General features: G+C 39.2%; 1 protein-coding gene across 1 annotated transcript in view; it reads left to right on the forward strand.

The window, feature by feature from the left end:
• Nucleotides 1-17,352, forward strand: part of ADGRB3 (adhesion G protein-coupled receptor B3) — an 840,391-nt gene that overhangs the window by 337,799 nt on the left and 485,240 nt on the right. The window contains exon 6 of the mRNA XM_061131956.1: nt 634-798. Coding sequence (XP_060987939.1) covers nt 634-798 — 165 coding nt within the window. The remainder of the gene's footprint in view (nt 1-633; nt 799-17,352) is intronic.

A 17,352-nucleotide genomic window follows, 5' to 3' on the forward strand; every position in this document is an offset into this window, starting at 1 on the left:
TATTTGCCCCTCATTTTAAACCTAGGGAAAGAGGGGACTCTTAGGCAAATAGACTTTTTGAAATTTACCTCTTATTCAAAAAACAGTGACTTTAAACACCCACAGATTTTAAATGGCAAAAATACATTTTCTAAAATGTGAGGTTAAAAATCTGTTTAAAATATGTACCTTCAATTATCTGACACCATAAACTTTATTAATCAAAGTTATTAATCCTGAAACTTTCTAAATGTTGAAAAAATTAAGCTCACCCTCTCTATTTAAATTCAGCTTTAACTCCAAAAGGTTACTCTAAGCGATTTAGTTAGTTTTACATAGATGTGAAGTAACTCATGACTGATTTACCATGAGGGAGAGGGGTACATTTCCATTTAAAAAAATAAAGAAATAAACTTTATGGCATAAGTAATTGTTCAAATACAAAGGTACATGCAAGTTTATACTATTTTAATGACTTTTGAGTTAACTTACATTTCGTGGCAAATAAGAGTAATTCAGTTGAGTTTTTAAAATACCTTCATACTTGTCTATTTGATGAGGTTTTTTTTTCTTCTTCTTAATTATGTATAAAAAAAGTAACCTTTGACTCCGCGTCTCGGTCCCTGTTGTTGAAGCTCCTTTGCTTTATTGCAGTTCATGGAGTCTGGGAGGAGTGGTCTCCGTGGAGTCTGTGCTCATTCACTTGCGGTCGAGGCCAGAGAACCAGGACGCGCTCCTGCAGCCCGCCGCAGTACGGGGGGAGGCCGTGCGAAGGGCCGGAGACGCACCACAAGCCTTGCAACATCGCCCTCTGCCCAGGTGAGCCTGTCCTGCGTTTGGTGGACTTTGTGTTTCGGATCTTCATCGATGGTCCCCAGTATACCTAAGAGGTCTTTAAGAGTACAACCTTCATTTAGCCACATTGGAAAATGAGCCTTTTCCTTATTGATTCTTGCTTCAATAAAATCAGCTACCTTCCTTGAGTCTATTGTATGCAGTTGTGTATATTAATATCTCATTAACTATGAAGTATTAATACTGTGTACCGGGGGATACTCACCTTTATTGGATTTCTATAAATGTGTGTACTAATGATTCCCACTAAGACTTTTACCCTATACATGGATTTCTCTCCTGGAAAAATTGTAAGACATCCCAAAGACTTGAATGGACTATTACTTCCATACTGTAACTAGAGAGTCTGGTATAGAGATGGTCCTTCCATATGAGGATGATAGACATTTGCTAGAAAATCAGACTTTCTGCATTCACTGCTAGATATGCAAAATGGTTAGATCATAAGTGATGTATAATCTTGATGTGATTATGAGGACTATAAAATCTGTTCTTCAAGTGTATTTAATTTTTTTTCCTTCCTTTAAAATGTTTCAATTCTGTTTTACCTTTTGATAATTTCCCCCATTGCTCCAGAGGAAAGTCTTTCTAATGCTGTTATTTAGGATGCTGAAACATTCACACATAAAACAGATTACCTACAAAATGAAAAAGACTGATCTCTAGCTTGAAGGGGTTTGCAATTTATGGCAGAAAATGAACACAAACAATGATAGAATCTCCCAGGAAAGCAAAGACACTTCTTAGAGGAAGAGACAGATATGCATGGCAAATGGCAAAGTCTAACAAAAATGCGCAGACCAGCATTAGTAAGCAGCATCTTCTATTTGGGAGAGTGTCTCACTGGCCCATGCAGTCACATATTCTCCATGCAATCAACAGCTGGGATCCCAGCAGTGAACTTCAAACCTACTACTTAACTCCCATTGAGTCCCATTTGCCCTCTAAATTCCCCAAGTTAATATCTTATCTTATAATTCAATGTTTTAAAGTTCTTCTGGAAATTTTAAGAATCTAAAACATCTGAAGACTATGAAAAACACTCAAAATGCAGAGAAGAAACAGTCATCTAACAAGCTTAATTGTTCCCTTTTAATTCAGACAAAGATTAAGGCTCCTACACTTGGGAGTATACATGTAAATATGTAGCAGTTATATTGAGTAATATACGTTTTTACTTTTAGAATTTTATGAATTCTATGAATTGTGAATATAACTATACAATTCAGTGTTCAGGTATTATGAATACTAAGGTGTCAAAAATCATGATTCCTTATTTTCAAAGCATTCCCAGAAAATCTATTAAGTTATTATTTCTATCTCTATGTAAACATACAGATAAGCACACCAGACATATGCATGTATATTTACGCTCTGCCTTTTTCTCAAAGATTTAATTTATGCAAATTTTAGAATAATTTTTTAACAACTGAGCTGTAATATTTATAGGTAGTCAGAGTTCACTCATTTTTCTGTGGAATGTGAAAAAATAGACAACACTGGGAAATAAAGAATAATAGCTAACTATGGAATCTCTTTTGATATATTGGTTTTTAATTAATTCTTTACCTCAGTTGATCCCCATAAGTACAAAGATAAAATGGCACTGATCAATAAAATGTTGTCAGCCAGGTTTTTCACAGTCCATTTTCCATAAATTCATCTAGACATAAAAAGCTTAGATATGAGTACATAGAGATGCTAAGTTGTTAGAATTCAGATAAGAAAATTCATTTTTCTAAGCTGATACAGTTATGACTTAGAAGTGTTCAGTCATAATTCCACAGATGGTAGTTTTGCCCCACTGGCTCCTCCGCAAGCACATACACTAAATATCACTCACGTAGTAACCATGTGTGTTTTCAAGCTAGTAGTGTTTTACCTGTATTATACTATCACTGAAATCACTCTAACACCATTAGTTGGATATCTTAGATATAAGAAGAATTAGAACTAATTATCTTAAGGCTAATTTCAGGGAGCTTTACTGAATATAAAGCATTATTAACTATTAGTTAGATGTAAGACACTACTGAGAGTAATATAGAATCCCTGATCTCTAGAAATTTGCAATGTCTTCTGAGGATTTAGAAACATGCATGTGAAAAATGAAACTGAAAGTCGCTCAGTCATATCTCACTCTTTGCCACCCCATGGACTATACAGTCCATGGGATTCTCCAGGCCAGAATACTGGAGTGGTAGCCTTTCCCTTCTCCAGGGGATCTTCCCAACCCAGGGATTGAACCGAGGTCTCCTGCATTACAGGCGGATTCTTTGCCAGCTGAGCCACAGGGAAAGCCTATGCATCTGAAAAATAGAATGCAATTCTGAAAAACACAAATAAATGCTCTAGTCTCAATAAAAGGTAGTAATTTGAATATTAAGTGATTTCAACCTACAATTTTTATAGCCATCCTATTTTAGATTCCTAACATATCCTCTTAAAGAAAAAAACTATGAAAGGAAATGTGTCAGTGATGAAGAAAATGAACCAAACCTCATTTGGTTCTCCTTGGTTAGGCTGACATGGACTGTGGGGCAGAAGAAAGCAGGGGAAACATTCAAAACAAAAAATTGGGTCTCTGCTCACCACTTCTACAAGATTTGATCATGCAAGTTCTGATCATGGGCAGTGATGTTTTAGTGTAGGGTCATACGAGAACAGCCTCCCAGCTTTTAAGAAGCACATATTGCTCTGTATATTTCTGGCCCACCGCCCCCAACCAACACCAGTCACTGTTCAGACTTAGTACACAAATCAGTGACCAATGGCTCAAACTAGGAAATACCAGACCTAACTTTTCCTTCCTTCCTTCTCTCCTTGTATGGCAAGGATGTAAGTGATTTACCTTTGCTCAAAAGGAATGGGAGAAAGTAGGACATTGACTAAGCAAAGTATCAGATAAGAATAGGATGTCATGTATTATCAGTAGGGAATCAAGATTGCTGAGAGAAATATCAATAACCTCAGATATGCAGATGACACCACTCTTATGACAGAAAGAGAAGAACTAACGAGCCTCTTGATGAAAGTGAAAGCGAGAGTGAAAAAGTTGGCTTAAAGCTCAACATTCAGAAAACTAAGATCATGGCATCTGGTCCCATCACTTCATGGCAAATAGATGGGGAAACAGTGGAAACAGTGGCTGACTTTATTTTTTGTGCTCCAAAATCACTGTAGATGGTGACTGCAGCCATGAAATTAAAAGATGCTTGATCCTTGGAAGAAAAGCTATGACCAACCTAGACAGCATATTAAAAAGCAGAGACATTACTTTGCCAACAAATGTCCATCTAGTCAAAGCTATGGTTTTTCCAGTAGTCATGTATGGATGTGAGAGGTGAAGTATAAAGAAAGCTGAGCGCTGAAGAATTGATGCTTTTGAACTGTGGTGTTGGAGAAGACTCTTCAGAATCCATTGGACTACAAGGAGATTCAACCAGACCATCCTAAAGGAAATAAGTCTTGGATATTCATTGGAAGGACTGATGCTGAAGCTGAAACTCCTATACTTTGGCCACCTGATGTGAAGAAGTGACTCATTGGAAAAGACCCTGATGCTGGGAAAGATTGAAAGTCGAAGGAGAAGGGGACGACAGAGGATGATGTGGTTGGATGGCATCACCGACCCTAGGGACATGAGTTTGAGTAAGCTCCGGGAGTTGGTGATGGAGAAGGAAGCCTGGCGTACTGCAGTCCATGGGGTCACAAAGAGTCAGACACAACTGAGCGACTGAACTGAGTTGATCAGAATTTGCATATTAAAACACATTTCATTATTTAGTGTGAACAACACTCATCTTTCCTACATAACATCCACTTCATTATGGGGATGATATGTGTTTCTTCCTGGTGGAGGACACAGTAACCCACTCCAGTATTCTTGCCTGAAGAAGATGGATAGAGGAACCTGGTGGGCTACAGTCCATAGAGTTGCAGAGTCAGACACAACTGACATGTGTTTCTTAGGGGCTTCCCAGGTGGTGCTAGTGGTAAAGAACCCACCTGCCAATGCAGGAGAGGTAAGAAACATAGGTTCGATCCCAGGGATAGGAAGATCTCCTGGATGAGGGCATGGCAACCCACTCCAGTATTATTGCCTGGATAATCCCCATAGACTGGGGAGCCTCTTTTCTCATCTTTAGTTCCAATCAAGTGTGATACCGTGGAAGGATGTATGTATGTATTTGTGTGTTCAGTGGTCTTTGTGATCTGTTTCTCTTACCTCACCATACCCAGAAAAAAACCTGTGTTTTCTGTTTTCTCTGAATTTTCATTGCAGTCACTAATTGAGCATCAAGTTCCTAATGATATTAATTGATATATTTGACAACGAAGACATGCTCTTGTATTTCCACTTTAACTTTGTATCTGGTGGTATCCAATGAATGACTATTAAATGGATTCTTTCCACCTATACATATCTAAATTTCTAATGCTCATCCAGATGTTTTGTAGGACATTTCTGTTCTTATTTAATAATACATTAATGTGTTGTAGTGGAAAGATCTTTGGCTTTTGCAAACGAAAACATATTTGAATTTAGATACCACATTTTCACATCTGTGTTGCTCCTCTGGTATTAGTTTCTTCAGCAGCACATTGAGGACAGAATAGTAACACCATCTTCATGAGAAGGCCATATGAGACGCTCTAAGGGAGAGAACTTGGTAGTTAGCCAGCTAGCAAGTGCTATTAATAAATATTAGTATTATTACCACATCAGTGCGCTCCAGTGAGAGTCCATCAGGATGACACTTGTGGTTGAACAAGTTGGGTTTGTCACTCTCCATAGTGAGGGGAAATTAACATACGGAACTGCAAGGCATCTTAGTAAAAGGGTGGTGTTGTTGTTTAGTCACTAAGTCATGTCCAACTCTTTTGTGATCCCATAGACTGTAGACCACCAGGCTCCTCTGTCCATGGGATTTCCCAGGCAAGAGTACTGGAGTGGGTTACCATTTCATTCTCCAAGGGATCTTCCTGACCCAGGGATCAAACCCAAGTCTCCTGCATTGTCAGAGAGATTCTTTACTACTGAGCTACCAGGAAAGCCCAAGAGGGTGTTCAGCTCAGTTCAGTCGCTCAGTCGTGTCTGACTCTTTGCAACCCCATGAATCGCAGCACTCCAGGCCTCCCTGTCCATCACCAACTCCCGGAGTTTACTCGAACTCATGCCCATCGAGTCGGTGATGCCATCTAGCCATCTCATCCTCTGTCATCCCCTTCTCCTGCCCCCAATCCCTCCCAGAATCAGGGTCTTTTCCAATGAGTCAACTCTTCACATGAGGTGGCCAAAGGATTGGAGTTTCAGCTTCAGCATCAGTCCTTCCAATGAACACCCAGGACTGATCTCCTTTAGGATGGACTGGTTGGATCTCCTTGCAGTCCAAGGGACTCTCAAGAGTGTTCTCCAACATCATAATTCAAAAGCATCAATTTTTTGGCACTTAGCTTTCTTCACAGTCCGACTCACATCCATACATGACCACTGGAAAAACCATAGCCTTGACTAGACGGACCTTTGTTGGCAAAGTAATGTCTCTGCTTTTTAATATGCTATCTAGTTTGTGAAATCACCCAGCACAAGCCCAAACCATTGATAAGTCTTTCCTAATACCCTGGTTCGAAATAGGAGGAGTACGTCAAGGCTGTATGTTGTCACCCTGCTTCCTTCCAAGGAGTAAACGTCTTTTAATTTTATGGCTGCAGTCACCATCTGCAGTGATTTTGGAGCCCCCCAAAATAAAGTCTGACACTGTTTCCACTGTTTCCCCATCTATTACCCATGAAGTGATGGGACCAGATGCCATGATCTTAGTTTTCTGAATGTTGAGCTTTAAGCCAACTTTTTCACTCTCCTCTTTCACTTTCACCAAGAGGCTCTTTAGTTCCTCTTCACTTTCTGCCGTAAGGGTGGTGTCATCTGCATATCTGAGGTTATTGATATTTCTCCCGGCAATCTTGATTCCAGCTTGTGCTTCTTCCAGCCCAGCATTTCTCATGATGTACTCTGCATATAAGTTAAATAAGCAGGGTGACGATATACAGCCTTGACGTACTCCTTTTCCTATTTGGAACCAGGGTATTAGGAAAGACTTTTCAATGATTTGGGCTTGTGCTGGGTGATTTCACAGAAAGTTTATTAAAGTAGGACTTTGCTTCACATTTGATGGTGTCAGGGTGAGGTGGGCAACTCTAGGATTTAGTATCTTAGTAAATATCTAGGACAAGTGAAGACGGGCTGTTGGTGTGTTACTCCTCTTAGCTGAGAGAGGAGAATGCAACATTGTGTGTTCCACTAGGACCTGTCTTTGTCCATGAAGTGGCTTTGATTTACCTCGTTTTGATCACGGTCTCAAAGTGATCTTGTCTGGTGTTCATGTGCTCTGTGATGGTTTTAAGTCCAACAAGAGATAATACAGCCTCACCATGACATCAAGGAGGCTGCCAATAGCACTGAAGTTTGGCTATGTTTGTCAGGCCCCTGCCTGGGTGTCCCCTAGATGATGACCCTTCCTCCATGGTGACTTGATCACTTTAGATGTTTCTGTTTTTAGTGACTTTGATTAATATTCAGCTGGAGAAGATTGACAGACATTATGAAATGTTTGCATTTCCTAGGTAGGCCCTCCCTTAACATTATATAGATGTGTATCTGCAAAATAAAATCTACCTTATCTTTTCCAAAATTAAATTATTTGGGGAAAATAAATGTTTCAGTGTTTACTTCAAAGTCCCAAGTTTCATCATAATTTCCTTCATAGTTTTTGGATTTATATTAATGATAATAATTATTTCCCTTTGTCCAAAGTTGAAGACTGGAGGAACAAGTGATTCAAGTTTGGCCCTACTTGTTTCAGTTTTGACAATTCTCTTTCTGATATATATTTATGAAGTAGAGGACAAATAATATCAGAGATAGGCAGGGATAGATAATATGTGAGTGACAGATGGGAGACTGAAATAAGGAATTATTTACAAGTTTTCATTTATATGTAAGAACTATGAATGAATGAATGTGATTATATGGTTCAGTGGTCTGGAATTCGCAAGACATGGATGAAGGTTTCACCCCAATCCTTAATTGTAAATATTTACTTAGGCAACTTCTTCCTCTTTTCTAATCCCCACTCTCATTTGTAAAATAGAGCCAGTATTCATTACCCTTCATATCTTAGGAATGTTCTATGATTAAAGTTAGGTTAAAGAATCTCAAAAAGTATAAAATAACATAAAGGTGAGGATATTTATCATGATTAAGATAAGAATGTTACTTAAAAAGCAAGGGATTTGGTGAAATAAACTCAGGATATTATGATAGTTTTTGAGCTTTGCTTCTTATGGACAGGCTTAACCAGATACTCAAAAGAGATTCTTTGGGCAGGATTTTTCTAAGGAGAAGTAGGTGCGTACGTGTCAGTCTATGGGACTGAGCAGTCCTGCATTTGAGAAATCCATTCCTTAGGATCCAGAACCTTTCTAGAGAGATCTGATTTGGTTGTACTTTTCAGACACATTTGCAAACTCTTATAAACTCCAAGAAGAAGGAAAGACCCACCCGATGGTAGGTCCTGAGGAATAGAGCTGGACCCAAATGTCTGTTACCGTGAGCACGAGGCTTCAGTCTCCTGTGGTGCTAGTATTTTGATTCTTCAGCATCTGTGAGAGAGTGACCTCCCACAGTCCCTCTGCAGGGAGCTTCTGGGGAGACAGTGAGTGGAAAGATGCTGAGACTTTGCCCTACCTGACTCAGAGGTCCCCGATCTCTCAGCATGAGGATGTTATAATTTACAACACAAATGATACCTCATTAACCCAGTCTTTAATTAATTTTTATTTTATAATCTTAACCTTCTGGTCTATTATGTGGTGATTGTATTCATTTTGTGTCATTTCAGATTTTAAGCACTATTCTGGTGATCTTTTGGTGCTTAGCATATGAAATTTTTTTAAAAAATAATTGTGTCTGTCTTAATTCTGGATTGCTTTCTTTTACTATTTAATATTTTTCTCATTTAAACTTCATCTTAACTTACTTTTTTTTAGTCTGTAGTCTTACCGTGATAACTTGCTTCTATCCTTAATTCTAATTTTTTAAAAGGGTATTTCATTTTGATGTCTCCTCTCTTGTCATTTATATAATAATGGCAGATAGGAAACGTAAGTTTAGGCTCTTCAGCATATGCTTTTTCCATATTTTGGTCTTGTATTCCAAAGGAGTCTTTCCCATTTCCTGGGTAACTCTCAACTCAATAAAAACCAAGGCTCTCCAACTTTGCCATTCCTAAGTAAGATAGCCTAAAAGCCAGTTTTTCTCCCCCAACTCTTCCCTTTCGGTAACTTAATCAGCCGGCAATAATCAACCCAGAACAGTTGTTGAAATGATGGTTTTAGTGTTCAAAATACTCATGACTTTAACTTGTATTTATTGTTATCCAGCCAATTCTAGAGTGTCACTAGTTATTCTCAAGATGAGAAAATAGATTGAAGCATAGTATTTTCATAAAATGTATCATAGTCACCAGGAACTATAATCAATATCCTTGAATAAATAATAATGGAAAAGAATATAATAAAGGATGTTTATCTGTGTATAACTGAATCACTTTGCTATAAGAAGAAATTAACACAACATTTAAATCAATTATGCTTCAATAAAAATTTTAAAGTTATAAAGTAAAATAAAATATATCATAGGAACTAACTTGTCGCCTGCATATGAGAGACAGATTTTTCTTCCAAGTGAACACAACTGCAGAAAGAAGCTTATATAACAAAGTAAAAGCCAGGAATCTAACCATTTAGACATGATAATTTTAATTTTTCTGCATCCAGAAAATGTCATCATGTGTCACATTCCTGAAAAAAACTTTGTGTCTGCAGAATGGAGCTGTTTTATAAGGAAGTACTTATGTGAAGGTAGGACTGGCTGATCTTAGCATCTTTCCAGCTTTAAAATATGGCCTCCCATTCTCTATTCTTAGACACCTTTGTGCAATGGTTCATAAGTAATAGGCATTTGAAATTTTTAAATTGAAAAATGTCACTGGAAAAGTCCAACTGCAAATGCTGATGACAGAAATGAAGAGAAAGTGAAAAGCCCAAGAAAATGGTGATTCTTCACAGAAGAAATTATGCCTTGTAATGTGATGTCAAATGGTGTTCCATGGAAGAAAAAAATATGAAGAAAAGAGGGAGGGGGGAAATTTGGGAGAGACAACTTTAAACAACGTCTACTCAATGCAGGATTCCCTGGGTTATGTCTATAATGGCACTACAGATTCAACATGTTCCAGATAGACATTTTTATTTCAGGGCTATATGCTGCTGACCTGTTGAAGCCCCCTCTAGCCCAGTTCAGTAACAGGTCCTACTGTTTACCCCTGTGTGGGCTGCAGTCTAGTCCGCTGACATCTGCCACATCCGATCCTGCCCCTGTGCAGCCCAGCCTGCACAGAGCCACGAAATAGAAGGGCTCAGATGTGAATGACGCCACATCTGCTCGCAACTATAACATCCTCTCGTGGCCTCTCAGCTTTTGGTCCTATACCCGCTGGACCCCCCAGGAACTGGCTTCTGTTGCCCTCAGGACCCACCTTCTGCTGTGTCCCCCCTTCATGAGCCCCAGACATATCTCTTGCCTGAAATGCACAAAGCCTTCCTGCCCTCAAGCCTGCCCTTGGGTGGAGCCTTCTGCAGAGCTCAAGTCTCTGGCTCCTCCTCGCGACTGGAACTCAGCTCTCCTGAGGTCATTCTGCCTTCAGACCTCTTCCCACTGAGACTCTTGTTTCTCCTCTGTTTCCTTGTTTACCATCATCTGTCTGCACCACAGCCCCTCAGACTGTGGGTCCCAGGAGAGCAGAGATTGGTGGGTCTTCATCAGCACAGTTGTCCATGAGTCTAGGAGAACCAGGCCAGTCACACTGTGGGTTCTCTGCATCAGGAGGGCATCTAGATCCTGCAAGACCAGTTTTGGAATGTTTGCATGCTCGTGTGCGTGCTAAGTCGCTTCAGTTGTGTCCGACTCTATGCGACCCCATGGACTGTAGCCTACCAGGCTCCTCTGTCCATGGGATTCTGCAGGCAAGAATACTGGAATAGGTTCCTGTTTCCTTCTCCAGGGGGTCTTCCCCATCCAGGGATTGAACCCAGGCCTCTATGTCTCCTGCACTGGCAGGCGGATTTTGGACCACAAGCACCACCTGGGAAGCCCGTTTTGGATTGTTTACATTTCCCCAAATCATCAGGAAGACTTTTCTAACAGAACGACAAGATGCTAATTAGCTTGCAATAGGCACAGATTTCGGAGAAATGGCAACCCACTCCAGTATTCGTGCCTGGAGAATCCTGTGGACAGGGGAGCCTAGTGGTCTGCTGTCCATGGGGTCACACAGGGTCGGACACAACTGAAGTGACTTAGCAGCAGCAGCAGCAGGCACAGATTTCTAGAAAGAAAGCTTTGAGGTTTTTTCACACTTGTGGGTGTGCAGAGTCTGGGGTTCTCCCTGTAAGTGTGTTAAGACAGTCCTATCTGAGTAAGTGAAGATGGGGTGGGGAGTGCTTTGATAGTCTCTTTGGTCTGAGCTCACCCAGGTGGAGAGCAAACCTAAATGCAGCTGGGAGAGGCAGCTTCAGCACTGCATTGGATTCTCCAGCAAGCATCGGATAAGAAGAAAAAAGTCTCTTCATGGCTTGTGGTTATGAAACAGAAACCTAAGGTGTATCATATGATAATTGGTTTTCATTTTAAGTATCTCAGCATTTATCCCTGAAGTATAATGTACATGTCAGATTGGGAAATGCTTAAATGTCCAAAACAGAGCTCTTAATTTCCACCTCTCAAAAACCTCAACTTTTTTTTTTTTAATTTAGTGAAATAACACTACCATTTCTGAAAGACATTTCTTCTTTTCTTCTTGGTTCAGATATTTTCATGATATTGTGATACTCTTTCCTTAAAAAAAGTTTTGTTGGCATATAGCTGATTTAGTTTATTTAGGTGTACTGCAAGTGATTCAGTTATATGTACGTACATACCAATATTTTTTCAGATTCTTCCCTCTTGTTGGTTATTACAGTTGTTGTTGTTTAGTCACTAAGTCATGCCCAACTCTTTAGTGACCCTGTGAACTGTAGCCTGCCAGGCTTCTCTGTCCATGGGATTTCCCAGGCAAGAATATTGAAGCAGGTTGCCATTTCCTACTCCAGGGCATCTTCCTGAGCCAGAGAACTAACCCACATTGTGTCTTGTGTCTCCTGTATTGGCAGACAGATTCTATACCTCTGCGCCACCAGGGAAGTATAGTTCCCTTTGCTATACAGTAGGTCCTTCTTGCTTATCTGTCTTATATATAACAGTGTGTATATCTTAATCCCAAACTCCTAATTTATCCCCCCACCCTTGTTGTTCTGTCGCTCAGTCGTGTCCGACTCTTTGCGACCCCATGAATCGCAGCACGCCAGGCCTCCCTGTCCATCACCAACTCCTGGAGTTTTACTCAAACTCACGCCCAGTCCAAGGGACTCTCAAGAGTCTTCTCCAACACCACAGTTCAAAAGCATCAATTCTTCGGCGCTCAGCTTTCTTTATAGTCTAGTTCTCACATCCATACATGACTACTGGAAAACCATAGCTTTGACTATATGGACCTTTGTCGGCAAAGTCATGTCTCTGCTTTTTAACACACTGACTAGGTTTGTCATTGCTTTTCTTCCAAGAAGTTCATGTCTTTAATGGCTGCAGTCACCATCTGCAGTGATTTTGGAGCCAAGGAAATAAATAAAGTCTGTCATTGTTTCCATTGTTTCCGCATCTATTTGCCATGAAGTGATGGGACCGAATTCCATATTCAATGATCTTCATTTTTTGAATGCTGAGTTTTAAGCTAGCTTTTTCACTCTCTTCTTTTACCTTCATCAAGGGGTTCTTTAGTTCCTCTTCACTTTCTGCCATAAGGGTGGTGTCATCTGCATATGTGAGGTTGCTGATATTTCTCCTGCCAATCTTGATTCCAACTTGTGCTTCATCCATCCTGGCATTTTGCATGATGTACTTTTCCGAGAGTCCCTTGGACTGCAAGGAGATCCAACCAGTCCATCCTAAAGGAGATCAGTCCTGGGTGTTTATTGGAAGGACTGATGCTGAAGCTGAAACTACAATACTTTGGCAACCTGATGTGAAGAACTGACTCATTGGAAAAGACCCTGATGCTAGGAGGGATTGGGGGCAGGAGGAGAAGGGTACGACAGAAGATGAGATGGCTGGATGGCATCACTGACTCGATGGGCATGAGTTTGAGTAAAATCCAGGAGTTCGTGATGGACAGGGAGGCCTGGCAAGCTGTGTTTCATGGGGTCACAAAGAGTCGGACATGACTGAGCGACTGAACTGACTGACTCTGCATATAAGTTAAATAAGCAGGATGACAATATAAGCCTTGACATATTTCTTTCCCAATTTTGAACCAGTCCATTGTTCCATGTACAGTTGTAACTGCTGCTTCTTGACCTGCACACAGGTTTCACAGGAGACAAGTAAGTGGTCTAGTATTCCTATCTCTTTAAGAATTTTCCACAGTTTGTTGTGATCTACACAGTCAAAGACTTTAGCATTGTAAATGAAGCAAATTTTTTTTTTTTAATTCTCTAGCTTTTTCGGTGATCCAATAGATGTTTGCAATTTGATCTCTGGTTTCTCTGCCTTTTCTAAATCCAGCTTGTACATCTAGAAGTTCTCAGTTCACACACTGTTTAAGCCTAACTTGAAGGATTTTGAGCATTACCTTCCTGCCAGTGAAATGGGTGCAATTGTGCAGTAGTTTGAACATTCTTTGGCATTGCCTTTCTTTGGAATTGGAATGAAAACTGACCTTTTCCACCACCTTAGAACGTAATCAATGATTTGTTTCAATTCCAAGATGACAAAATAAATGTTCCCCATTTGACATTAAAAGAAATTATTTCGTATATATATTGGTCAATTATCTAATCCTTTAAACTAAATTCACATACCCCTCTCTTTCTAATTTCTCAGTTTTCCATTTTCCCACTGGAAATAGAAATTTGACTTATCACACTGTATAACACACTAAGGGAATACTGGTCTTTTCTTCTCTTTCAGAAAGTATATAATCAGTTACTTTGTCACAGCCATTCTTTGATAATGGGCAGGGTATATTCACAAAAAGAGACTTCTAGTTCCCAGTGTAAAATAACACATCAAAAACTTACACTTGATACATTTTCATTATTATTTATTTTCTGTAACTGATTTATAAACAAAACTTCCTATATAAATTGTATGCTTTGCTGGTGTTTATAGTGGTGTCAAAGTTCAAAATTCCCTCAAATGTCTAATTTAACTCGTTCTTGAACTTCAGCCACAACATAAAATGTTTACTTTGACAGAAAGACTGAACTAATATTACAAAAGTATAGATTGAAAATGTTTAAAAAAATGTTAACAATGATTATGCAAAGTCTTCTTGCAAAAAAAATTCTACTGAGCAAAACACTTCACAAATAATCTGTTTTTCTAATATGTCTAATATGTCTTCAGCAAGATATTTTAAATCTCTCCTCACCCATACTATAGCCTCCTGCTGAATTATCTACTCTGAGCCCTTCTCTATCTCACTCATTCCTAAAGGTACATCTTCCTAGCTGTAGACACTCACCCTCTCTTCTTTGTAGTGAGTGTACAACTGTTACATTCCTAAAAACTACTAAATTTTTTACTTTAAAGCAGAATTCTTAAGGATATCAGATATTCTATTCCTTTATCCTAGTCACTTAGCACTGAACTGACTGGTATCACTTAATTCATCTTTGTTTCTCTGTTGCTTTCTGAATGTTCTCAGTAGCTTGAATTCCTGTACATTTTTTTGCCAAACAGATGGTACATACAGTGCAGGTACGAATCTTATTTTTTTTTTAAACCTTTCTCCTTTGAATGCAAACTTAATAAGTGTTATGTTAGAAAAGCAAAATTCTGAAATGGAAAACACACTCATCTTCAAAGCCAACATCTAGAGGAAATGGATTCGCTAGACTTTTCTTTTTTGTCTGGCAAATGGATTATATAGTCAATAAGACTGTCAGGTGCTAAAAAGTGAGATGCTAAGTGACATGAATGGTATGATTAAATTGGCCTTTTATGATTTTTTTCATCACACAGTACCACTAGATACATATTAAATAACTTTCTTTTTAATAGCTCCCTGCACGATCTGAAATTAGGTTCAAAGTACTCAATCCTATTCTGCCAGGGTGGGTCTTCACAGAAGCATCAGTTTATAACTTTGGATTTATAAAATAGACGAAAAGCAATGGAATGACGTTGGAAAAAAGTGGACAATAATATCCTGCATTTTTAACACTTATATGCTAGTTAATGACTTCGGGTAAATATTTTGCCTGATCCCTTTGCTCACTTGTCGTTTGTGGCCTATGGGATTATACCTTCATGAATGCTTCTCCTTTGTCTAATCTATCCAAATCTTCCCATACTAGTGAGTTTTCTGAAAGTTTTTATTGCCGTGTTAAATTGGTATTGCCTTTCATTTTGTATTTACTTATTTGTGTGCATACAGTAATTCTTTTGATGAGTTATAAAAGATTTTTGAGGTTGGAATTCAAATTCTTGTATTTCTTGTAACACTTATCACAGTGTCTGATGACTGAAAGATTCTCAATAGTCATTAGAATTAGCGAATAAATAAATGCATCTCAATTTGAACTTCCAAAGAAAGGCTCAACCATCTGCATTCCATTCCAGCCTGGACACCTGGGGGTCCCCTTGGTCCTCTCTCCACTCGGGGCCCTTCCCTCGCGTCCCAGATCTCCCCAGGATGCCACCCGGGCACCTTCCCGCCTCCAGTTCAGAACCTCCTGGGCCTCTCCTGCCGCTCTTCCCCTGCCTTGCACCAGATACGATCAGAGTCCCATTGAAATCCTCCAATGGCTGCTCAATGATCGGAGCAAAGAGATAAAATCTGTAACACAGCTGACAAAAAATTTGAAATCTGGCCCCTGTCTCTTCCCTGACCTCCCTGGGAGTTATTCACCTGGCTGTCTGGGTGATGCTCACAATGCCCCCCATTCGGTCCTGCCCAGCACCTCTGTGTATCTTCATGGAACAAGCGCTTTCCTGGGGACTTCCTATTATCCTTCAAGTGTCCTTGAAAACTTGCTTTGTCATGGAAGACTCCCCAGGCCCTGCAAACTCTTGTCTTACTCTGTCTTGAAATCATCCTTTGCAGCAATGCTATAGGATTAATTTATTTGGCATGTAACTAAATTTGTAACTTGTTCTAGGGAGTCCTTTTCTAAAATATGAGTTCTGCAATTATCATTATTTATCATATTCATTGCTACCTGTACCCATCTCCAAAATCAAGGTCTTGTCTTATTAAGTGGTCAATAAATATATTTGAAGAAATAAATCAATAAAAAGAAATAATAGACACATAAAAGTAAATAGAAATGAAGAATGAGGTAGTAGTTGTTTGGAGGGTAATAACATCTAATTGCATTCATTTAGAGTCTCTTGGTTGGCATTCATCTTCAAGGTTGGCTTCACCTTGTACAGGCACACCTCAGAAATATCACAGGTTCAGTTCCAGATCACCTCAATAAAGGGAATATCACAATAAAGTAAGTCATACCAATTTTTTTGGTAAACATAAAAATTATGTTTACATTATACTGTAGTCTCTTAACTGTGCAATAATAACAGTATGTCTTAAAAACAATGTAAGTGCCTTAATTTTAAAATACTTTATTGCTAAAAAATGCTAACCATCATCTGAGCCTTCAGGAAATTGTAATCTTTTTGCTGGTAGAGGTTCTTGCCCACATGTTGGTGGCTACTGACTGGTCAAGGTTGTTGTTGCTGAGGGTTCAGATGGAAGTGGCGATTTCTTAAAATGAGACAGAAAAGTTCCCCACATTGCCTGATTCTTCATTTCATGAAATATTTTTCTGTAGCATGTAATCCTGTTTGATAGCATTTTGCCTGTAATAGAACTACTTTCAAGATTGACGTCAGTCCTCTCAGACTTCCGTTCTACTCTATCAGCTACGTTTATGTCATATTTTAAATCCTTTGTTGTCATTCAACAATCTTCACAGTATCTTCACCAGGAGCAGATTCTACTTCAGGAAACTTTATCTACTTATCTATAACAAGCAATTCCTCAACCCTTCAAGTTTTATCATCAAATTGCAGTAATTCAGTCACATCTTAACACTCCCCATATAATTCTAATTCTCTTGCTGTTTCCACATCTGCAGTTACTTCCTCCACTTAAGTCTTGAACCCCTTCAAGTCAATGAAGGTTGCAATCATTTTCCTCCAAGCTTCTGTTACTGTTGTTATTTGGAGCACTTCCCATGAATCATGAATGGTCTTAATGGCATCTAGGATGGTGAATCCTTTCCAGAAGGTTTCCTCTTCAGTGCCCAGATCCATCAGAGGAATCACTATATCGGGTGCCTACAGGCTTATAAAAT

This window comes from Dama dama, chromosome 28 (genome assembly GCF_033118175.1).
Source record: "Dama dama isolate Ldn47 chromosome 28, ASM3311817v1, whole genome shotgun sequence".
Taxonomy (NCBI): Eukaryota; Metazoa; Chordata; class Mammalia; order Artiodactyla; family Cervidae; genus Dama; species Dama dama.